A 23,679-nucleotide genomic window follows, 5' to 3' on the forward strand; every position below is an offset into this window, starting at 1 on the left:
TCCCACTGTTTGGCAGTGCTCTGGTTTGGTTCCCTGGTCTGCTAGAAATGACTGTGCTGGGCTTGAAGAATGGATGGATAAAATGTCACTTGGAGGGGAGGGTGAATAGAGAAGTGCTGATGTTCTGGGCAGAGGAATCAGCATAAGCAAAGGTATGGAATCAGAAAGGAAATGAACCTGAAGTCTACCCTGTCCTTGTTCCCACAGGGCTTGGTGAGGACCGAAGGAGGAATACTGCAGATGGTTCTCCCGGGTGCTGTGAAGTTGGGGGTCCAGAAGGCCAGTGAGTTAAATGAGAGTCTTAGAAATGGCTTTGACCCTCTACTTTGAGCGCAAATGAGGGACAATTCTCTCTGGAGCCCCTGAAGCTGTAACCACCAGCTATGCTTGAAGATCAGTAGCAGGAACACTCACTGGGCATTTCCCCCTGGGCCAGGTTACTGTGCTGAGAGATTCAACCCTCAGGAGGGAGAAGTTCTTATTATTTCCCCTTGACCAATGAGGCAACTGAGGCACAAAGAGGACTGTGGCTGAGGTCACAAAGCCATAAAGTGATGGAGTGAAGATGTGAATTGGAGGTAGGTGAGACCCAGGGCTTCTATGTATACACTTTTTGTGTGTGTGTGTGTGTGTGTGGTACGCTGGCCTCTCACTGCTGTGGCCTCTCCCGTTGCGGAGCACAGGCTCCGGACGCGCAGGCTCAGCAGCCATGGCTCACGGGCCCAGCCGCTCCGCGGCATGTGGGATCTTCCCGGACCGGGGCACGAACCCGTGTCCCCTGCATCGGCAGGCGGACTCTCAACCACTGCGCCAGGGAAGCCTGCAACCTATACACTTTTAATGCACATGAAATAAAACCCTAGTCCCTTCTGATGGGGTTTTTGTTGGGCATACAGCAAGTGCTCAATAAATGCTGATTGTATTAAATTGTGCAATGGCCTTATTGTGCAGCCTTGACCCTATAGTTCCTGGGTCAAGCCATTATATTTAGTCACTAAGTCTGCTCAGGGTCTGGCCCTTTGGATTCATTCATTCATTTATTCTTCAGCAGGTATTAATCAGTGGCCACTTCATGCCAGACCTCAAGCAAGACATAGCGGGATGAGAGGTTAATAAGATGCAGGACTTGTCCTGCTAGAATGCGGATCCACTGTGAGAAGAAGACGAACTAAGCAGACCAGGTGCATGAAGCCAAGACACCTGGCCGTGTCTGGGACAAGGTCACTGCTGAAGAAGCATCTGGGCCAGGCTGGGGCACACAGGGTACCCTCCTCTGTGTGGCTGGAGGATGGGCACCAAGATTTCCCAGGGGCTTTGGGGCACCGATGGTCCAGGCATCTGTGCGTGCACTGCCCCATCTTACAATGAGGAGCTCCCCATAAGCCTGGAACAACAACATAAGCCTAGATCCCTTGTATGCTGAGGATCAAGGACGCAGCTCCAAAGCTAGATTGCCTGCTGTTCAAATCCCACCCCTACCACTGTCTAACCCAATGACCTTGGGCAAGTCAGTTCACCTCCCTGGCCCTCAGTTTCTGCATCTGTAAAAGGGGATAAGACTATTACCTAACTCATAGGGTTGTGTGAGGAGGATTCAGTGATGTAATAATTCAGGTAAAACATGAAAACTGTGCCTAAAACAGTGAATCATTAGAACTACGATTACTATAATTATAAACATCATTACCGTTGTACTGTCTGAAGAAACTTCAGCCTCATGAAGGTAGCAAAGCATGTCACCTCTTGGTGGGAAGGATAAGGGATCATAAACAGGCCAGGATTTGTGGGGGAGAAACAGAGCTAGGTCTGGAGGTGTGGATTGGGGGCCAGCTCTATCCCTGGATGGCTCAGCTTGTGGAAATCCCAGGCCCCAGGGGGCCCCAGATTACCCAATTATTCCCCATGTGGACAGAGGGCTTTGAAGTTATATCTGGCAATCAGGAAAGGCCTCCTGAAGAGGCGATGTTTGAACTGAGCTGGGAAGACTGGACAGGGATCGGCCTGGTGACGAGTGAGAGGAGGGGGGAACATTGTAAGGGGAATTTAGTTCCTTTGGGGACAGAAGGCAGCCACTGAACCTGGTAAGCGGTGGGGAGACCCTAGTACACATAAGCCAGTCCTGTCCAGCAGAGATGGCCAGATCCTAAGTCGGGAGAGGTCCTGCCCCAGGTCACTCTGGAAGGTAGGGGCAGGAACAAGGCTGTGCCCACCGTGCCACTCCCACCTCTGTTCTCTGTTCCCCTCACCCTGCTTAATAATAGGTAAAGGCACAGGTGGATGACAGATACTGGTGAGGCCACATGATAACCATATGGCCTTATATTTTTCTCTGCTCTAGTCTGTCCGGGAGCTGTCGCTAAGCATGGACTATTCCTGGGGTTTCTGAGCTGGGCATCTGGTTGCGGGCATACTCTGTGAGCCTGCATTGGTGTGCTGTGCTGGGTGCCTTGATGGGACTTGCTGCTGTGCGGTGATGGACATAGATGTCAGGAAGGGAAGAGCTGCTGTGATGAACACCAACCCGAGGATGGAAGCAGGAAACTGCATCCTGGAGTCATTCGTTCATTTGTTTGCTCATTAATCAACCTTCCCCAAGCAACCATGATGTACAGGGCTCTGAGCTGGTGTCCCAAGGACATGGGGACAACTCAGCAGCTGCTTTCTACTGTCAAAGGGCACATGACATTACTGAGGGCAGAAATAAGAGGAGGAAGTAGCAGGTTACAGGATAAGGACACCATAATCAATAGCTGGTTACAAAGTGTACTGGGAAAATAGCGACAATAGCCACTATAGAAACTGCGCAGATGCTAGATCAAGAAGCCTGCAAAACCATAACATGACGCAGTGCTTGAATAGATGGAGATGTTTACCTCATTCTTAAACTGAAAAACTTGGGATAAAGTTGGCTGTGTTTCTCCAACTTAAACACATTTCATGCAACACCAGTCGAAATTCTGATGGGATTTTGGCATGAGTGGGGGAGGGAGAAGTTTTGACAAAAATCATTCCGTAACTTACCCCCCAAAATTTACATGATTGGGAATTGGCAAGAAATCTAAAAAAAAAACAGTATCATGGGCTCGTGTTGTTAGGTATTAAAATATATTCCAAAACTATAACAATCACACTATGTGATATCATCACGGGAAAAGACAAGTAGATTCCTGGATCAAATAGGTCTGGACATAGAGCCACATGAGTATGAGTCCATTTCATGATAAAGGTGCATCTCAAAGTGGAGGCAGGAATGAAGCCTCCAGGTGATGCTACATCGTCAGACTTCATTTGGGCAGAGAGATGGGGCCTCTCTTCTCCCTCTGAACATACTTCATTGGGGGGCTTTGCCTGTAAGGGACTGATTAAAAGCAATTAACATGAGTCTAGCCCCAATCAGTGTCCCCAGAGCATTTCCATCCACAATCTAGTCTGGTCTTCAAGGAGGCAGCACAAGGTCATATACATTAAAAAAAAAAGTCCACTCCCTCCCCATGATAAAGTCATCCAAATGGTCACAGCAAATTAGTAAAAAAGGAGAGAAAGTGAATGCCCCCCAGCCTCCCACCCATGAGCCCACTACACACATTTATTCTTTCCGAAATTGGGGTCATAATGTGTATGCACTTTTGTAACCTACTGAGTTCAATTCATATCATATCATGAGTGTTTAAATATCCTTTGAAGACATACTTTCTGAAGGCTGTGTGCTATTCCTTAAGAGGCAGACACCATGATTTATTTAGCTGTTCTCCAGGTTGATTATTTTCCAGACAGCTATTATAAGTAATGTTTCTGTGAGCGACCTGCTGGCTTTTTAAAAAAAGTATACTTTAATTTTATTGGAGTATAGTTGATTTATAATGTTGTGTTAGTTTCAGGTATACAGCAAAGTGATTCAATTATACATATACATATATTCATTCTCTTCTAGATGCTTTTCTCATACAGGTTATCACAGAAACCTGCTGACTTTTTAAAAAATAAATTTATTTATTTTTGGCTGCGTTGGGTCTTTGTTGCTGCACGTGCGTGGGCTTTCTCTACTTGCGGCAAGCAGGGGCTATTCTTTGTTGCGGTGCGTGGGCTCTTCACTGCAGTGGCTTCTCTTGTCGCGGAGCACGGGCTCTAGGTGTGCAGCCTCAGTAGCTGTGGCACATGGGCTCAGTAGTTGTGGCTCGCGGGCTCTAGAGCACAGGCTCAGTAGTTGTGGCACATGGGCTTAGTTGCTTTGTGGCATGTGGTATCTTCCCGGACCAGGGCTCGACCCTGTGTCCCTGCATTGGCAGGTGGATTCTTAACCACTGTGCCACCAGGGAAGCCCAAAACCTGCTGTCTTTTTTTTTTTTTGCGGCTTGCGGGCCTCTCACTGTTGTGGCCTCTCCCGTTGCGGAGCACAGGCTCCAGACGCACAGGCTCAGCGGCCATGGCTCACGGGCCCGGCCGCTCCACGGCATGTGGGATCTTCCCGGACTGGGGAACAAACCCATGTCCCCTGCATCGGCAGGCGGACTCTCAACCACTGAGCCACCAGGGAAGCCCCCTGCTGTCTTTTAAAAGGTTTGTTTCTGATTATTTTCTTGGGCTAGATTCCTACAAGTGGGGACCAGGTCAAGGGTCAGAACACGTTCAAGAGTCTTGATAGAGAATTTTCAGATTGCTTTCCAGAAAGATGAATTAGCACAGGAAGCCACCTCTGCCTTCCCTACCTTCACCAGCATGAGCATTATTTTTAGTTGTTGTGGTTTTTTTTTTTTTTTACTTTGGCAATTTGCTAAGCTCCCCTGTGCCAGGTGCCAGTGCTAAACATTATGTAATATCACACACAGACACACACACACAGACACACACACACACACAAAAACCCCGGGAGGGGGTACTCATTTTACAGACGAAGAAACAGGCTCAGAGAGGACTCCTGCATCAGCCAGGTCGCCTAGCCAGAAGGCAGTGGAGCCCCAATTCAACACCGGGCCTCTCCAAGGCTAGCACCCAGATCTATTGGTTGCAAGCTTAGGCGATCTTGACTCAACCCACCCCTCCGTTCCCATTGCCTCTGTCTTGGTTCTCACCAGAGCCGAGTGATCTAATCTGGGCGGATATGATGCGGTCACACTCTTCCCTAGCACTCCCTGCCCTTCATGGGTAAAGCCCAACTCTTCAGGCCCGCCTTCAAAGCCCGCATTGTCCGGGCTTCCCTTCCACTCAAAGGCGCAAAGTCCCCTGAGCCCGACCCCGCCCCGCCCTCCGGCCACTCCAAGCCGCGTTCGCGCCTCTAAGTCCAGGCAGAGTTAGGCACCTGTGCTGCCACCTGGGGCTGTAGTAGAGCCGGTCCCTAGCTTTAGGGCAGCGCTAAAGTCACATGACTGCAGTCATATGACTGCAGTAACTGGTGGACACTCGGGTCTCCTCTGGGCCGACCTTAGGTCTGCGCGTCCCTAGCGCCACTGTGCGCCGTGTGGCACACAGTCGGCGCCTAATGCAAAGTGAGCGCATTGCCTAGGGCTGTTACAGCTGTGGTCGGTTCTGAGCAACAGAAAAAGCAAAGGGGATTGCTCTTACTAACTGCGGATTGTTTGCCTCAGTGCTTGTGTGGGGTCCGAGGAGAGGTGCACCGGGACGCGGGACTGAGTCGAAATTAAAGGGTCCTTGCGGGCAGGACCGTTCAGGGACAGGATGAGCGCCGTTTTTTACCATTAAACTCTGCCCTCCTCACCCGCTCCCCAGCCAAACCGGAGAAGCAAACAAACAAACAAACAAAACACTTTCAAACCGATCTCCCCACCCCTTCCAGGGCTAATTCTTCTGCCCCGTTGTGCCGGTCGTCCTCTCGCTGGGTCTCGGTCCCCGAATGTACAGCCGGCGGCTGCACGCCCCCTCCCACCCCAGCCCCGCGCGGGGTCTCCGGATCGCGGGACAGTGGCGGCCGCGGCAAGGTCTGCTGGGGATGGCCCTCCTCAAAGTCGCCCGCGATGTCCCTGCCAGACGAGAGACCCCTCTGGGCGACAGACGGACCTGGGGCTCAGAGCCGCCCCTTACCGAGGCGGAGGACGCGGGGCAGAGGGTCTGCGCTGCCCAGGGTCCCCTAGCAGCTCGGAACCACTCCCACCGCCGCCCAGCAGCTGGGCGAGCAGGTGCCGCCCCTGCAGCGCGAAGGGTGCACGGGGCGGGATCTCGCGGCGCGGCCGTGGGCACCCGGACCTCCCGTCCCCCAGAGGGCGCTGCCCTGCCCCGCCCCGCAGACTGGCCTTCGGAGCGGACAGGCCGTTACGGAGCCGCGGGGACCCTGGGAGCTGCGGGGACCCCCGGGAGCCGCGATCCGGAGCGCGCGGCCCGCCCGCCCCACACGGTGGGGGCTACGCGACTGCGGAGGGGGTGCGGGGAGGAGGCTGTGTGGTTCCTGCGGCCAAAGCCGCGCTGGGAGGCCAAGTGCGCGGGCCGAGCGCGGCTGGGGGGACGGCGGAAGCCTTAGGGGCCACTTGAATGGAGGCCGAGGGCTTCGTTGGCAGGTGGGGACACCGGCTTTGACGTGTGATGCTGGCTCTGTCTGTAGAGGAAGGGGTCAGCGGAATGGGGGGGATTAGGGTGGAGGGAAGCCTTCCTCCTACTTTGTTCGTGGAAGAAAGGGAAAGGTGGGGGTGGGGCGGCGCTGACGTTATTGACAGAACATGTGCACAAGGGACAGGGTGGGAGTATCAGAGGGGTGTGAGTGGACAGGGGCTGGCTTCGCTACGTGATTGGCGCAGAGAAAGGCTGAAGGGTGGGGTGGGAGGTGTATTTGTGTCGGACGCTTGTCCTGGAGCTGCGGAGCGGAGGGAGTCGGAGGGATGGAGGGTGCGGTTGGGCATTTGGAGGAGAGACTATTGGGAAGATTTGGGGGAAATTGGCGGGAGGGTGGTTGAACTCTGCTGCTGGTGGAATTGGAGGTGTATGGAGAGGATGGGGCGCACGCGTGGCACGCTCTGGGCAGGACCGGGAGGGTAGCTGTGAAGCTCGGTCGGCAGCGTGTGGGGGCCGCGGGCTGGGGGTGGGCGACGGGGACCCGGCCTGACTTCCTCCCTTCCCGCAGCCGCCATGTTCAACCAGCAGCAGCAGCAGCAGCAGCTCCAGCAGCTCCAGCAGCAGCAGTTGCTGCAGCTCCAGCAGCTGCTCCAGCAGTCCCCACCGCAGGCCCCACTGCCCATGGCCGTCAGCAGGTAAGCTCCCCACTGGAGGGGTGGGCGGCTCTAGACCTGCCCCTCTGACCCATGCCTTGGAGACCTCCTCCCAGCCCTTTCTCTCAGGGGCATCCTGAGAGATGCCCTGAGAGATGTCTGTGTCCTGGAGGTCGTCAGTTCCCACCCTAAGGGGATGCTCTGTCTGCAGTAGAGGGGGGCAGAGAATGGAGGTGAGGGGTCTCAGGGAAGAGGGAGGGTTTGACTCTCCCCAGAGCCCTCTGACACCGCTCTCAACACACAGGGGGCTCCCCCAGCAGCAGCCACAGCAGCAGCTCCTGAATCTCCAGGGCACCAACTCAGCCTCCCTCCTCAACAGCTCTGTGCTTCAGAGAGCTTTGCTTCTGCAGCAGTTGCAAGGTATGACTGCGGGCCCTGTCTCGCTCCATCTTAGCGGGAGATCCCCATCAGCCCCACGGCACTGAATCTCATCAAATCCACACAGTAACCCTGAGAGGGAGCTGTATCAGCGTCCTGGTTCACAGATGAGGACACTGAGGCTCCAGGAGGTGGAAGTCCCTAAGTTGCTCAGCTGAATGCAGGTCTGTCTGATCACAGAGGTGTACCCTTGGCCATGGTGTTAGCTCTGTGGGTGCTACTCAGCACAGTTTGCTGACATTCAGATTAGATGATATGATGGATAGCAAGATCTATTTTGACCGCCCTCCTCTGCATCCTGTTTGACAGATGAGGATGCCGAGGTCCAGAGAAGGGAAGTCATTTGCCCTGGGTCACATAGCATCAGCAGTGGCTGAGCTAGACAGAGACCTGGGCCTCCTGACCCCCTGGGTCTCTGAGTGGGTGTCTCTAGCCCTCTGCGTTAAGCCTGTGTCCTTACCTGAGTTTCCCCATGTGGAAAGCAGTCTTTCATCTCTTCCTTACAAGAAGCTGCTCCTGATACCTTAGCCCCTGCAGGAGTAATCCAGGGGTCCAGAGACGTGGGGCCAGCTCATCTTCAGACCCAGCCTCTGCCGCACGGTAGCTGTGGCTTGCTGGCTGGTTCCTCAGGGCTGGGCAGTGTGCTGAGGCCCTGACGAACCCGATTCCTTGACTCTGCTGACAACCGTAAGGGGAGATACACTCATGATCCCATTTTACAGATGAAGAAACTGAGGCCCAGGTGTTGATTAGTGGTCTTACTACAGAGCTGTGTTCTGAGACACCAGGCTATCCTGCCTCCCAGCAGGGTATGCAGTCAGGTCAGAAGATGTGATGGTCATCACTCTTCAGCCCTCCTGGGGCCACATGGGTGTGGATGGTCCTGAGAGCTGGCTTATAAATGATAGATGGATGGGCAGAGAGATAAAACCACCCACAGGGACCCACAATGTATATATATATTTTCACTTTTTCTTACTCATTTTAAAAGTCATACTCTCCAAAGAAGAGTGAAAGAAATATTTTTAGAGGAGTATAAGAAAACCCAAATTGTCATATGCAGATTCACTCCTAAAGAAAAAAACCACCCTTTAAAATGTTGGTGTATTTCCTCCCCTTTTTTTCTAGGCACAGACTTGGGGACTTGTGTATGACTGTGGTTATTGATATAAGTGAAAGGCTGTATCTTGTTTCTTTTTCACTGAATATAGTGGCATGATCATTTACCAAATGATTTGAAAGTCTCTGTAAAGATTGTTTTTGAACAGCTGTTTAATATTCTACTGGAGGTGTGTGCCCTTGTGTCCCTAAACTTTCTCAGCTGTTTTCTTCTACTTCTTTTCTTTTCTTTTTTTCTTTTTTTTTGCTTTAAATAATGGAATGAATATCATGTTTGAGAATATTCTCTTAGAATGGATTCCCAAAAGTAGAATGACTGGGTCAGGGGGGATGGATATTTTATGGCCCTTGATAAGTATTGCCAAATTGCTTTCCCAAAGGACTGGACCAGTTTGCAATGCCACCAGCCACGTATGACAGTGCCGGTCTCACCATGCCCATGGCAACATTGGGTATTATACTCTTTATATATATATATGTATATATACATTTAATCTACTAATTTGCTTGGCAAAAGCTATATCATTAATGTTTTAGTTTACATTTCTTGGAGTGCTAGTGCGGTTGAATATTTTATATTTGTCTGTTAAACATTTGTAATTCTTTTTGTGACTTGTCCATGTGCTTTGTCTATTTTTCTTTTAGAGTGTACCACCTTTTATCTTACTGTCTTTAAGAGCTGGTTAGCGTTCTCTCTGCACATATGTGTATATGTATTTGTTTTAAGTTAATGTTAATTAAACCCTTAGTAAATACCAGGCACACTTGTATATCTCATTGAATCTTCATAAAACATTGTGAGTCAAGCACTATTACTATCCCCATTTTACAGATGAGGGAACTGAGGCTAAGAAGGGGAAACTGATTTGCTCAAGGTCACAGATCTTGTACTATGGAGTCTGCATTTGAACCAGTTCTCCCAGCACATCTGACCCATGCATGCCCTTAACCCCTGTGCCTCCCATCCCAGCACTGGGTCAGGGATTTAAACTGTCCTTTATTGGGTCACACAATTCCCAGTGCTGGACCTCTGAGTCAGATGAGGTACCTGCCCTTAAGGAGTTCGCAGGGTGGTTAGGTGGTGGGCAATGGGAAGCAGACAAGGAAAGTGTGCAGGTGGTCCTAGAACAGGGAAGCTGGGGCCTCTGGGGATACAGAGAGGGTCTCCCAAAGGAGAATCACCTAAAGGGAGGAATGAAGGATGATTGGGATGTAGAACAGTCCAGACAGAAGAAACAGCATGTGCAAAGGCCCAGAGGCAGGCAGAGGCCAGGCTTGTTTGAGGGATGCATGGGAGCATGTAGCTGGAATAAAGTGGGCACGTGTGTGGGGAGAATTGCGAGAAAGGAGGTCGGGGAGGAGCGCAGGACTGGACCTTGCACAGTGAGAAATGGGCTTCATTCCTGAGTATCAGGGAGCTATGGAAGGGTTTAGGCAGGGGGAGGGGCAAAGTCAGAATGTGGTTTTTGAAAGATCACTGTTTGCTGCTATCCCGTGCAAAAACCGTGGCTGAAATTCACACAGGGGATGAAGTGGCTTTGGAGGAAGGGGGGTAGTAGGAGTGGAGATTTGAAGGGGGGTCAGGCTAGACTGCGAAGAGGAGTAGGAGTCAGTGTTAATAGAATTTGGTGTTGGCTTGGATGGGGGAGGGTAAAGAGAGGGAGGAGTCAGGAGGACGCCCAGAATCCTCTCTGGTAGCCGGCTGTGGACAGCAGTGCCGCTCCCAGAGACCCTGGACAAGCCACTCCTTCGCTTTGTGTCTCTATTTTGTCACCAGTCCAGAGGATAGTACTTGCTCTGATGGTGGCTGGGCGGGGTGACTGAGGCCATGCATAGAAAGTGCTTAGCAAGTGCCTGCTTCCCAGGAATCTTTTGATGAAGGGTAGCTGCTATTGGTAGGAGAGTATCTTATTATTCCAGGGACCAGTCATAGTCATCTTGCTGGTTCTCCCTTTGGGTCCTGTGCTGAATCTTTCACATACCTTAAGGTGTACACTAAAGCATGCCTGAGGGTGAGCGGAGTTGCTGGGGGTGCTTAAGCCACTGACCAGGGAGGCATTTGGGGTGGGAAAAGGCCCCCTTCCCTCCCCAGCTGGAGCAGAAAACGCTAGCCCTAAAGCCCCCTCTCCACCAGTGCTCCAGGTGGGACTGCGTCTTCGGCTCTCATCTCTCCCCTCTGGCTGCCCTTGGGTGGGGAGGGTCCCCTTGGAAGTTAACTGTGATGATGCTTTGGGGGACTGACCCCTGACCCTAGCCTCTACCACCCAACCACAGTTGTAATCCCTCTTCTCCCCTCTCTTCACATACAGGTAACCTCCGTGGCTACAACCTGGCAACCCCAAACCTGACAGCTCCCAGCCTCACACCCCCTCAGCTGGCCACCCCAAATCTACAGCAATTCTTTCCCCAGGCCACTCGGCAGTCCCTGCTGGGCCCTCCTCCTGTTGGGGTCCCCATAAACCCCTCCCAGCTCAACCTTTCAGGGCGGAATACCCAGAAACAGGCCCGGACCTCCTTTACAACCCCCAGTCGCAAGGTGAGTGGTATCTGGACTGGAGCAGGCAAGGATGGGAATGGGAGAGGGTGTATCTGGGGAATCAACCCAGCTCTGCCCTCTCTGGCTCACATTGGCCTTTGGGCAGGTCATACCCCTCTTTGTACGTCAGTTTCCTCATCTGTAAAATGGGGAAGGGGGCAGGAGTTAGACTTGCTTAGTGTTTCCCAAACTTTAAATATTCCTGAACCCCGATGTGATTTTTACTATATCCAAACACCACCAGTACTATTATTTATTCCCTTTTTAATTACTATTTATATTATTTACTAATATTACTAATATTATTTATTAATATTTCCCTCTTTTTGAAAAAACTGATATGTAACTGACATATAACATTGTATTCATTTTAGGTGTAGTCTACCAATTTTCTTTAAATCAGCTCTGCCCAGTGGAAATAAAATGTGAGCCATACATGTAATTTAAATTTTTCTAGTAATCACAGTAAAAAAGTAAAAAAAAACAGGTGAAATTAATTTTACTCGCATATTTTATTCAACTTAATATATTTTAAAAATTATCATTTCAACCTGTAATCAATATAAAAAATGAACACGGCATTTTACATTCCTTATTTATTTATTTATTTATTTATTTGTACTAAGTCTTTAAATTCCGGTGTATATTTTATGCTTACGTCTCAATTCGGCTTCCAACATTTCCAGGGCTCAAAAGCCAGGCACATGTGGCTAGTAGCTACTGTCTGGGATAGCACAGCTTTAAATGAAGTAGCTGCTTCTCTGTTACATTTAGTTAAAAAGGAAACATTATATCACTGTCTGAAATTTTTTAAAAAAGCTAAATTAGGGCTTCCCTGGTGGCGCAGTGGTTGAGAGTCCGCCTGCCGATGCAGGGGACGCGGGTTCGTGCCCCGGTCTGGGAGGATCCCACGTGCCGCGGAGCGGCTGGGCCCGTGAGCCATGGCTGTTGAGCCTGCGCGTCCGGAGCCTGTGCTCCGCAACGGGAGAGGCCACAACAGTGAGAGGCCCATGTAACGCAAAAAAAAAAAAAAAAAAGCTAAATTAATTGCCATACATAGAAGTAAAAGAAAAGTGATTGGGGGTAAAACAATGTTATAAAATCCTAAACTCTACACTGTTGCCAGCTGAAGGTTCTGAGCCTCTACAGCCCTTTCCCTGACAAAAGCAGGAAGACTCCGAGAGATTTTCAAAGGGAATAATATCCCGCCTGAGTCTGTCCTGTCCCCGAACGTCCTGGCAGCTCCTCACACACACCACACTCCTGAGAGCATCCGGCGGTGGAGGGGTGGAACACCCTCCTTTTCTGGCTGCTCTGGCGCCAGCCCACATCTGGAGGTGAGGCATTTCCCTCCAGAGAGGGGTCCAGGCGGCCTCTGACTTTACGGTCGGGCTTGCCCTAACACAATCTGGCCTAGTGTTTACCCCCTTGCCCCCATTTTACATATGGGAAAACCGAGGCAGTGGGGTGGAGGTTGCCCTGGACTGCACAACTGTCACGACAGACCCAGAGTCCAGCCCTCCTGACTCACAGGCCAGTGCCCATGTCGTGCAGAGTGAGAGCTGGGTAGTTTCTGAAGGGTGTGGAGTCCTGATGTGGTGCATGTTTCCACTCATCCCTGGTTCCTCGGGCTTAGTAGGAGGGAGGGAAGCTGCATGTGGATTCCTGAGGCTTCCTGGGGTGCCCTGGAACCATGTGGAGCTGTGTGTTCATTTCACAAATATCTGTTAAGTCCTGCGGAGGACTCACTGGTGCAGAGAAGGCATCTGGAGATGCTCTCCTGGAGATCTTGGGCTGGGGAGGGGGTGGTGGTAGTGGTGAGACCTTAGTGCAAATAATGCTCCAGCCAATGAATTATGACTATGAAAAATGCCACATAAAGGAAGCCTGGGGCCCCTGGGGGCCTGTACTATGGGTTAGGAAGGCTTCCTGCAAGAAGTGACTTTGAGGCTCTGGGCGAAGGCCTGGGGCTTTGGGGAAACAGAGAAGGCCAGTGTGGACCTAGAGACGGGGAGGGGGAGCGTGGGGAGAGCTGAGGCTGGAGGGGTGGGCATGGGGTAGGGGCCAGATTGTGCAGGGGGATGGGGCGGGTGGGTAGTTTCAGGCTTGGGGTAAGGAAGGAGTCATCCAGGGCTACGGGAAATCATGGGAGGGTTGCAGCCTGGCAGAGACGAGAGACATGATCAGGTTTGAGAAGGGTCCCTCAGGAATTCCCTGGTGGTCCAGCGCTTTCACTGCCGTGGCCTGGGTTTGATCCCTGGTCCGGGAGCTAAGATCCCGCAAGCCAAGCGGCATGACCAACAAAAAAAAAAAAAGAGAGAGAGAGAAGGATCCTTCTGGCTGCTTTGTGGAGAATGGGGTGGGGAATCAGGAGGCAGCACCGTGGACCACGTGAAGGCATTGCATCCCCCAAACCTGCATTTACTTAACCGGCAGGCAGCTAGATGGAACCCCCTGGACAGAATTCCTGGGGTGTTTCGGATCTTCTCTGGGGCCAGGCCCCATCATCCCTTGGGGGATGTGTTGCAGCCGCTCTTGGGCAAGGGAGTATTTACTGGGGTGGTTGGCAGGTATCATAAATGGTTTCTGAAAGGAAGCAGGATTCTTCTTCTCAGACGATGCCTGTGGAGGACAAGTCGGACCCCCCAGAGGGGTCTGAGGAAGCCGCAGAGCCTCGAACAGACACACCTGAAGGTGAGAGAGGGAGGTTGCTGGCCCTTTAGAGGGGACGCGGGTTAGGGCAGTGGGGTGCAGGGGTGGTCATGGAGGCAGGGGTCTTGCAGGGTGGGGGGGGGGGTGAGCCCAGGCCCCATCTCCTGGAGCTCGTACGTGCTATATCCAGCACGGCAGTCATTCACTTGCCCTCCATTCCAGGCCAAGAATCTCCCCACTGCCCAGATGGCATCACTGAAGAGAAACGCACTGCAGCACCTGAGCCTGAGTCTTGTGTGGTGTCTGAGCCACCAGCTAAAAGGTCAAAGAGGTAACTGATGCTGAAAACCTGCCCAGGGCCCAGGTACCCTGTACCCTGATTCCTGCAAAGGCAGAGGGTAGGGGGTAGGTGTGGTGAGATCCTTCAAGGAAAGGGCCTCGGTTTCTGGCTTGGAGGAATGTCAAACCTAATTCTTCACCTTACCTGGGAAGGCCCTCAGCCAGACGGACTCTGGCATCTTCACTGTGACTGAACCACCTGGAGGCAGGTGAGGTGGCCAGCTTGGAGGGGTGAAGATGTGAACCTGGAGCCTCAGAGTGTGGGCAGAGGGTAGGCAGGCTTACAGGACCTCGGATACATATTAGCAAGTTGTGGGAGGTGGGAGCAAGTGATCCGATTTATTTAGGTGAAACTGGGACCCAGAGAGCCGAGGGGGCTTGTCCAAATCCCTAGCTTTGTACGTGGCATAGCTAGTACTGGAGCCTAGGTCATGGCCTTTCTTGGGAGCCCCTGGGGCCAATTGAATTGGATCTTCTTTTGATCCTTCCTAGCTCAGAGGAGCCCACAGAGAAGGGGACCCCAGGGCAGCTGCAGGCAAAGGTCCAGCCACAGGCCCGGGTGATGGCACCAAAGCAGACACAGACGACCGAGCTGCTGCCTGAGCCACTGGAAGCTCGAGTGATGCCACGATTTCAGCCACGAGTTCTGCAGATCCAAGCCCAGGTGCAGCCACAGACTCAGCCACAGATGCTACCATTGAAGGCCCAGGTGCAGCCAAAGCTGCAGAAGCAGGCACAGACACAAACCTCTCCAGAGCACTTAGTACCGCAACAGGAGCAGCTGCAGCTGCAGAAGGAGGCAGAGCCGCAGAAACAGGTGCAGCCACAGGCACGTTCACAGTCCCCAAGGCAGGTGCAGCCACGGCTGCAGAAGCAGCCACTGCCGCAGAAGCAGGCACAGACGCAGACGTATCCACAGGTCCAGACAGAAGTGCAGCCGAGGGTCCAGCCGCTGGAGCTGCCACTGGAGCAACCTCCAGTGCAGTTGCCAGTGCAGCCACTGGAGCCAAACCAGAGACCGCCTCAGACTCAGCCACAGGTGTCGGTGCCGGCACTGGAGAAAGCCCCAGTTCCGGTTCACTCTGCAGTGCAGGAGACGCCACCCGACACAGTGGAAGCTGGAGCAGGTAGGGGAGCAGTGGCTCCCAGCCGGCCTGGTGATGGGACAGCTCTGCCTGAACCCTTCAGTCCTACCCCGGCACCGTCCAACGCTGACTGGGTGCTGCCTGGGACTGGGGGGCGGGCCTGGATCTAGGGTTCGGGGCCGTCTGCGCTGGAGGCTTCAAGGTCCTGGATGTGGGCAGAGAAGGCGGCTCTTGGGCCTGGGTCCCTCAGGGCCCAGGTGGGAGAGGGACCCTGGGGAAGCAGAGCACGTCTGTCATTTCAGGCCTGGAGGAGGCCTCGCCGGAGCCAGTGGGCGCCCAGGAGAGCCAGGAAGAGTTGACCAGTGGCCTGGATGTGGGAGAATGTGAAAAAAGAGCAAGAGAGATGCTGGGGGTGGGTAGAGATGCTGATGAGGGCCACGCGGTGCCCCAGTGGTGGGAGGGCCTCCCTCTGCTTCAGCGCCCCCTCGAGTTTCCCCTCCTGTGAAACGGGACGGCAGCCCTCCACCTGGGTTCGTGGGCGGACCAGACTGGGTCTGACAGTGCTTCAGTGGCAGTGGTTCAGCAGACTCTCATGTGGTGCCTTCACATGCCTTTGCTCTGATGATCTGGAGGTACTTTTAGTGATAAGGGTCCCTTCCAGCCGGCTCGCCCCGAAACTAGAGCCCCCAGAGCCCCCCACAGGTAACATTGCCCCAGCGGAGAGGGCGCAGCATGGAAGCCTGTGCCTGGGGCTCGGGGGCCCAGCCCTGCCTTCTGGCCACACCCCCTGCCTTCTTCATGCATCTCCATCTGTCATGTGAGGGGTGGGGTGGGTAGACTTTAGAGTGAGGTGGACCTGGGTTTGAATCCTGACTGTGGTGCTTCCTGGCTGAGCGAGCTTGGGCAATCACCTAACAGCTCAGAGCCTCAGTCTCCCCACTTGTAAAGTGGGCTGTCAGGAGGGCTCCTAGATGTTCAGCACGGGGCTGGCCCACTGTAAGCGCCCAGCTGGTGGTAGCTCCGCTCCTGCTTCCGGTGCAGGTGTGGGGTGCCGGGGGCTCCCTGAAGGTCACCATCCTGCAGAGCAGTGACAGCCGGGCCTTCAGCACCGTGCCCCTCACACCTGGGCCCTGGTCCGGCGACTCTACCTCTGCCACCCCTGCGGCGGCCAGCACGCCCTCTAAGCAGGCCCTTCAGTTCTTCTGCTACATCTGCAAGGCCGGCTGCAGCAGCCAGCAGGTACCGCCCCCAGCGGGTGGATGGGGAGCTCACGTGGGCGGGCGGAGGGTTTGGGGTCTGTATGTGATGCCTAGCCTGCCCTTCCCACGGCTGCCTCTGTGGCCACGTGGGCCCTCAAGCCCCACCCCCAGCAGCTGTACATTTGCTCACAAAACATTTCCTGACCAGCCAAGGGGGCAGGATTTTAGAGTTGGGTGGACCTGGTTCAAACCAGCCCTGACTGGCCGTGTGGGTTTCGGAAGGTGAATTCCACCCTTTGTGCCTCGGTTTCCGCATGTGTCAGAGGAGGAAACATTTAGAACCCACCTCTAGAAAAAAAAAAAAATAGAACCCACCTCACTGGGAAGTTCTGGGGATTCAGCAACTTGACACTGAAGTCATGAGCCCCAGGCCCGGCCCAGAGCGAGTGCCGCATTGATAACACCATCATACTGGTATGATTATTACCATTGCTATTGTTACCTTCGTCCCTCTGTGCCTCCCCTGAGCGGAGTCACGGGGACCTGGAATTTGATCAGACGGCTCCTCACCTTGGAGGCGCTCAGTCTCCGGGGGAGCAGAGACTCTGGCTGGCGTGTGCTCACTCCGTGCCTCCGTTCACCATCCTTTGGCTCACACAGGGTTGTAAGAGAAACGGCCTCCCAGCGGAGGCGGGGTGACCATGAAGCTAAGGTTGGAGGCCTCTTCCCTGGGCCCCACTCTTGCCCACCGTTCTGGGGCTCACTCCTCACGCCCCTTCCTCCCTCCCGCCTGCTGCAGGAGTTCCAGGACCACATGTCGGGGGCCCAGCACCAGCAGCGGCTCGGAGAGATCCAGCACATGAGCCAAGCCTGCCTCCTGTCCCTGCTGCCTGTGCCCCGGGACGTCCTGGAGCAAGAGGATGAGTGAGTGGGGGATCTCAGAGCCACTGTAGGGGGGGTAGGCAGTCTCGCAAGCCAGCCCCAGCAGAGAGGGACCCTGAATCTACCATCCACAAGGTCTGCCTTTGGGTTAAGCATTGCCCTCCCCGAGACACCTCGTCACACCACTAACTGTGTGGCCTTGGACCTCAGTTTTCCTTATCTATAAAATGGCCTCACGAGGGATGTAATGCAGGAACTCGTGAGCTAGACAGTCTCTTAAGGTTACATCCAGGCAGGAACAGTGTGACCATCTATGTGGGAGGGAAGTGGGTTGTGGCACAGACCCCTGCTCCCCTGGCATATGTGCTGACCCCAACCACAGGGGCCTGAAGGTCAGGATCTGCTCATCTTGTGGCTTGAGGTTAGAGCTTCCCTGGGTCACCCCCTTTCTTTGTCATGGGGGCTTGGTCCATCAGAAATGTCAGCCCTCCCAGAGTCTGGGACTGGCTCTTGGGGTGCTCTGTGGGCAATCACTGAGGCCTGCAGGGGCTGGGAGGCATCATCAGTGAAAGAAACAGGATGGTGCTGGCTCAGGACACCCTGGGGGATATGGGCTGTGTCTCACAGGACAGCTGCCACTCAGCTCCAGACCTCCTGGTTTTTCAGAGGCATCTAGAAACCTAGATTTGTATGTGAATCTCCCGATTTCAAAATGTTAACAGCTAGTTCAGAATTAAAACAAGATGAAACAAGTCCTGTGGAGGCCAAATCAGACCCTTTCAGAGGCTAGATAGGCCTTGGGTCAATGGTCGGGGACTGTGCCATGAGCATTTATAGAGGGTCACAGCTGGAAGCTCCCTGCATGGGGTGAGGGGACAGGAAGGGCCCTCGGGTAGCTTCAGCTTGCATCTCCTGCGTGACGGGGAGCGCTCTCTCCAAAGGCTTCTGTGTCTCTGTTAGCCAGTTCTCACTAAGAGAAGAGCTTCCCTGTGGCTTTGTAGGATGTTCTCCAGCCTTAAGGCTCCCTTTGCTTGCTGATCTAGGAGTTATACTTAGGCCAAATCATCATAAAGACAGGAGAAAGGTGACTCACAGAGTTGTTCCTTGCAGAGTTAATGCAACGGTGAAAAAATTTAGTTGGAAATGATCTATCCAAAACTAGGGGATTAGTCAGATCAGTTTACGTCTTATCCACTTGGTGGTAGAACTAATTCTAGGGAATTTCTGATAATGTGGAAACATATGTGTGATGCAATGTCAAGTTAGAACAGGATCCAAAATAGCATTTGCAGAATGAGTTTGATTATATTCAATATAAAAATAGATCTTGGGCTTCCCTGGTGGCGCAGTGGTTAAGAATCTGCCTGCCAATGCAAGGAACACAGGTTTGAGCCCTGGCCTGGGAAGATCCCACATGTCGCAGAGCAACTAAGCCCGTGCGCCACAACTACTGAGCCCACGTGCCACAACTACTGAAGCCCGCGTGCCTAGAGCCCATGCTTCGCAACGAGAGAAGCCACCGCAATGAGAAGCCCGCGCACTGCAACAAAGAGTAGCCCCTGCTCGCCACACCTAGAGAAAGCCCGCATGCAGCAACGAAGACCCAACACAGCCAAAAACATTAAAGAAACAAACTAATTAATTAATTAATTAAAAAAGATCTTGTGACAGAAGAAAACTGCAGGGATGTGTAGCCCAAGCTATAAACAAGCTTCAGGTGGAGGGGATTCTGATTACACTGTCTTCTGATGATGTCTGCCCTTGAATCTTGACTTGGCCCTGTACAGAACATGGCAGTCCTTCCGATAGGCTGTGTGTCCTTCTGACACAGTCAGAAACTCTGGGCTGATCCCATGCCAGGCCCCGGGGATGGTGGGGTGGTGTCCTGGCTTCCCAGAGCTCGCAGTCCTGTGGGGGCAGAGAAGGGATCAGGTCCTCCCAATCCATCGTGGAAAATGCTGTAGCAGTGGCACTTTGGGGTCCCAGACGGGGGGCCTGGCTAACTGGGATTGGGACGGGTCCAGAAATGGGGGGAGGGGCAAGAACAGCTCTGGGGAAGAGAGGGCATCTAAACTGAAGGATAAGAGATCTCAAGGCCAGATATCCTCAGTTCTGCCACCGTCCCGGTGGCCTCCTGGTATCCCAGATGCTTCTAAATCTCATTTCCCCCCAAGTTTTCTCTCTTATTCCTGTTTAAGTATTCTTCCAGATGAGCCTCAGGACCATTTTGTTAAGTTTCCCAAAAAACGATTCTGTTGGAATTGCATTCCGTTTATGGAGCGTCTGGACGAGCTGCTGTCTTTCCAACAAGAATGCGGTGTCACGCTGTACTTGTTTTGATTGTCATCATTCAGAGAGCCTCCACCCAGGCGCTGGTGCAACACCTGCCAGCTCTACTACATGGGGGACCTGATCCAGCACCGGAGGACGCAGGACCACAAGGTTTGAGGGCCCACCTGCTGCGAAGGCGCCCAAGCCCAGGGCTGGCGGGGAGGGAGCCCAGGGTGGGAGCAGAAAGTAAACGTCAGCCTTTGTCACTGCGTGGCCGTAACTCATGACGAGTCAGTCATGTTTCCTCTTTGGGCTTCAGTTTCCCCATCTGTCCAATGTGGGCAAGGCACCATCTCACCCTGCATTCAGCCTCGGGGCTCGTGGGGTCCTCAGGTGCCTGCCCTCTCTCCCTGTCTTCCGACGGTCCTGTCTCTGGTACCATCTGTCATCCTTCCTTATAGCACAGGGACGGGATGTGTTTGCCTGTGTTCTGTGAAGCACAGCCAGCTGATTACAGAAGTGGTGGGCCTGCAAGTGGGAGGCAAGGCTGGGCCCTGCCTGGCTGCACCTGGGGATGCTGCCTGCCGCCCACTGGCCTGCCTTCCTGTCCCCAGATCGCCAAACAATCCCTGCGGCCTTTCTGCACTGTTTGCAACCGCTACTTCAAGACCCCCCGCAAGTTTGTGGAACATGTGAAGTCCCAGGGGCATAAGGACAAAGCCAAGGAGGTAACCCCAGCTCCCTCAGAGGACATGGGCCCAGAGAAGTAGAGTCTTGGCCAAGGCCACACAGCAAATTGAGGTGTATTCCGGTCCAAATTCATAGCAGGTCCGGAGGGACTGGAGTTCTCCGGGGTGTGGGGAGGATGGGGGGTCACACCCTGGCTGCCTAGAGCTGACTTGAGCCTTCACCCACTCCCTGGGAAGCTGAAGATGCTCGAGAAGGAGATTGCCAGCCAAGATGAGGACCACTTCATCACGGTGGACGCCGTGGGCTGCTTTGAGGGCGATGAAGAAGAGGAGGAGGACGACGATGATGAAGAAGAGATCGAGGTTGAGGAGGAATTCTGCAAGCAGGTGCTTGGGGGGAGGTGGTGTGGAACGGAGGCTGGAGGTTGGACTCCCAGCCCAGGAGAGACCTCACCCCACCTCCCAGGGGCCAGGAGGCACTGTGCTGGCATCTTTGGGCACTAAGGCCTGCCACGATTTAGTATCAATAGGAACTCTATTCAATATGACGATATGTAAATATACATCATGACGCCTGTAGGGTGGCAGGTGAAATATGCAAGGTCTTCAAAGCCTGGCTGCAGTTTTTACTTGTGGAAGAGAAAGGGCATCCTAGGGCAAGAGAACAGCGTCATAAAGGCATGGAGAGGGGAGCTATGTGGTGCATACAGGAAAAGTCAGTGAAAGATGAGGAGGAGGATGGCGAGAGCAGTCAACATTTTTTGAGCACTTACTATGTGCCACGCGTGTACCAAGCACTTTCCTGGCAGAATCTCACCCACTTGGATGCCAGGAGGCGAGACTGCAGAGCCCGTGCTCAAAATACCCCAGCTCTGCTGCTTCCCATGAGCGAGGAGCTGGAGGAGATTTTCCAGAGCATCCAAGTGTTTCCAGAGCATCTATTCTGGGCTAGGCCCTGGTGCTGGATACCAGGGGTACTTGGGGATGAAGTCCTGGCCCCTGTCCTCACAGAGCTTGTCTGTTCCAGTCCAGGGTGGTGAGGGGGCAGCCAAAGGGGGTGGTGCATAGCGGGGCTGTGGATGGAAGGTTGCGTGGGTGGCCTCCAGCCCTAAGCAGGTTGGGGGAGATGCCAGCTTTGCTACTCAGCGTTCAGCAGTGGCATGACCCTAGGCAAGCCCCTTGGCCTCCATAAGCCTGTTCCTCTGCTTAGAATAATCCCAACTCAGACTGTAAGGAAGGGTCACAGCCCAGGGGGTGGTCGTTACTCTTAAAAGCCAGATTTGTTTGCAAGGCACTGCTAGGCATGGCCTTGTCTGGAAGGGGCTCATGTCCAGCCAGTGAGACAAGGGATCCTTGATCACTTGAAACCTACCCCCTAAGACTGTGGTCGCTGCAGCATTAGGGAGCTGGCGGGGGGCTCACGGCAGAGTGTAACCAGGGCTGGAGGCTCACCAGGGCTCACTACCCTGCACCTCCATAAACCTGCTGTATGACCCTGGGCAAGTGAGTGAATGTGCCTGGGCCTCAGTTTCCTCTTATGTAAAGTGGGCAAACCATAGAAAGTTGTGATGAGGATTCAGCGAAATGACACGTGTGATGTGTTGGGCATACCTGGCATGGATTATGGCCAGTGTGGGAGCAGGAGGGCTTCCTGGAGGAGGGGACTGATTGAGCTGAACCTGGAAAGTATAGATCGGGAAAGGCACTCGGGGGGCAGGATCAGCATGTGCAAAGGCTCAGAGCATGCCACCCACAACCTCCTGGAAATCAAGGGTGGGCTCCTTGACTGAAGAGCATGGGTGGGTTCCAGTCCCTGCCTGCGTTTAGGAGGAGGCTAGGGGAAGCCGGAACCAATGGAGGCCCACACCCGTGTGTTTCCAGGTGAGATCCAGAGATATATCCATAGAGGAGTGGAAAGGCTCGGAGACCTACAGCCCCAACACGGCATACGGTAAGACCCCAGCCCTGACCCCACCTGCAGGAGTTGTGGCTCTCAGGTTGCCTCCAGGCGACCCCCCAGATCCCAGCCACAGCATCCTGGCCAGGCAGCCTGTCCCCTCGTCCTCTTTTCTTTTCCCATCTGGAGGGTGGGGGGGGTGGCAAATGGGCCCCTAGAGAAGGGGGGACACCTGGCTGGTGAGGCACGTGAGTGCACAGACCCTGCTGTCCCACAGGTGTGGACTTCCTGGTGCCCGTGATGGGCTACATCTGCCGCATCTGCCACAAATTCTACCACAGCAACTCAGGGGCGCAGCTCTCCCACTGCAAGTCCCTGGCCCACTTTGAGAACCTGCAGGTGAGTCAGGCCCCCTGCCCGGCTCTGCCCTGCCCAGGGAGTCAGACTGTGTCCTAGCTGACGGGGACAGCCAGTGGCCACCTCCCTCCTGTGCTTGGCCTCAGCCCCTGGGTACAGCCCCCAGTGAGAGGCTCTGCCCACAAAGGGAATCAGAGCCACGTCGGGGCCAATGTCTTTCTGCAGTTGTTCTGGTGGGTGCTGAGGGCTGGGCTGTTAGCTCTAGAGCCCTGGCCCAGAGGGGCTGAGCACATCACACAGGGTCACACAGCATGTCTGACGCTGTCTCACCTGGGCTGGGGAAACAGCCTGTGGCCAGGAGCACACCAGGTGGGGAGGAAGCCTGGCCTCACCTGCACTCTCTGTGTCCAGAAATATAAGAAGGCCAAGAACCCCAGCCCCACCACCAGGCCCCTGAGCCGCCAGTGTGCAATCAACGCCCGGAACGCCCTGACTGCTCTGTTCACCTCCGGCAGCCGCATACCCACGCAGTCCAGCACCCAGGACACAGCCAAAACCCCCAGCAAGGTGACAGCCCAACCCGCTCAGCACCCACTACCCCGGCGCTCAAGCCGCCTCAAAACCTGATGGAGGGGGCGGCCCACAGCTGCCCCATCTGGGTCTAGATCTGCTACGCTTTTTAGGAGTCTGTGTGGAGACTGTGACATGGTTGGTGTTTTTACTCAAAATCCAATAAAAGAAGGTAGTTTGGCTGTATAGTCCCCAGCAGCACTTCCGTCTGGGTGGACAGGGAAAGGGGGCACCCAGCTAGCTCTCAGTCAGCACCCAGCCCCTGTGGGTAGTGTGGTGGCAGAACTGGAAAGCTGAAGACAGGCTCCCTAACCAGGGACTCGGGGATTACAAGGTGTTTCACCTCCTGAGCCTCAGTTTCCCCTTTAATAATGTACCCAGGCTCGGAAAGTACTACCTTCAAGTAAGATCTCATTTAATCTTCACAATGTCCCTAGGAGGTAGGTCTTGTTATCCCCAAATTATCCCATTATCCCAGATGAAGAAACTGAGGC

The 23,679-nt window shown here is 53.8% G+C and overlaps 1 protein-coding gene across 5 annotated transcripts; it reads left to right on the forward strand.

Annotated features, from left to right (window-relative positions):
- The first annotated feature begins 6,230 nt into the window (after positions 1-6,230).
- On the forward strand, positions 6,231-23,373 carry CIZ1 (CDKN1A interacting zinc finger protein 1). 5 transcript variants are annotated; one of them, XM_081236740.1, is made up of 18 exons: positions 6,255-6,506; positions 7,067-7,193; positions 7,456-7,571; positions 9,089-9,160; positions 11,018-11,244; positions 13,845-13,938; positions 14,119-14,227; positions 14,728-15,052; positions 15,155-15,362; positions 15,623-15,732; positions 16,362-16,559; positions 17,319-17,443; positions 19,756-19,843; positions 20,287-20,400; positions 20,599-20,748; positions 22,243-22,312; positions 22,536-22,657; positions 23,027-23,373. In XM_081236740.1, exons 2-18 carry the CDS (start codon positions 7,072-7,074, stop codon positions 23,240-23,242), a joined length of 2,466 nt encoding a protein of 821 aa, XP_081092866.1. In that variant the 5' UTR covers positions 6,255-6,506; positions 7,067-7,071; the 3' UTR covers positions 23,243-23,373. The 5 variants fall into 5 exon arrangements, with proteins under 5 accessions (XP_081092867.1, XP_081092866.1, XP_081092865.1 ...); XM_081236739.1 differs by having other exon boundaries at positions 7,067-7,079; positions 7,113-7,193; positions 14,728-15,362; XM_081236741.1 differs by having other exon boundaries at positions 6,231-6,346; positions 14,728-15,362.
- Positions 23,374-23,679: the final 306 nt, after the last annotated feature.

The sequence above is a fragment of the Mesoplodon bidens genome (assembly GCF_964165515.1).
Source record: "Mesoplodon bidens genome assembly, chromosome: 6".
NCBI classification, from domain to species: Eukaryota; Metazoa; Chordata; class Mammalia; order Artiodactyla; family Ziphiidae; genus Mesoplodon; species Mesoplodon bidens.

Excerpts from the sequence above, each read along its gene's own strand:
- CIZ1 (XM_081236741.1), top strand. The coding sequence starts at position 7,072 with ATGTTCAACCAGCAGCAGCAGCAGCAGCAGCTCCAGCAGCTCCAGCAG. Across the intron at positions 15,733-16,361 it reads GAGCAAGAGAGATGCTGGGG|GTGTGGGGTGCCGGGGGCTC; the intron begins GTGGGTAGAGAT and ends CTTCCGGTGCAG. Across the intron at positions 20,749-22,242 it reads AGGAGGAATTCTGCAAGCAG|GTGAGATCCAGAGATATATC; the intron begins GTGCTTGGGGGG and ends GTGTGTTTCCAG.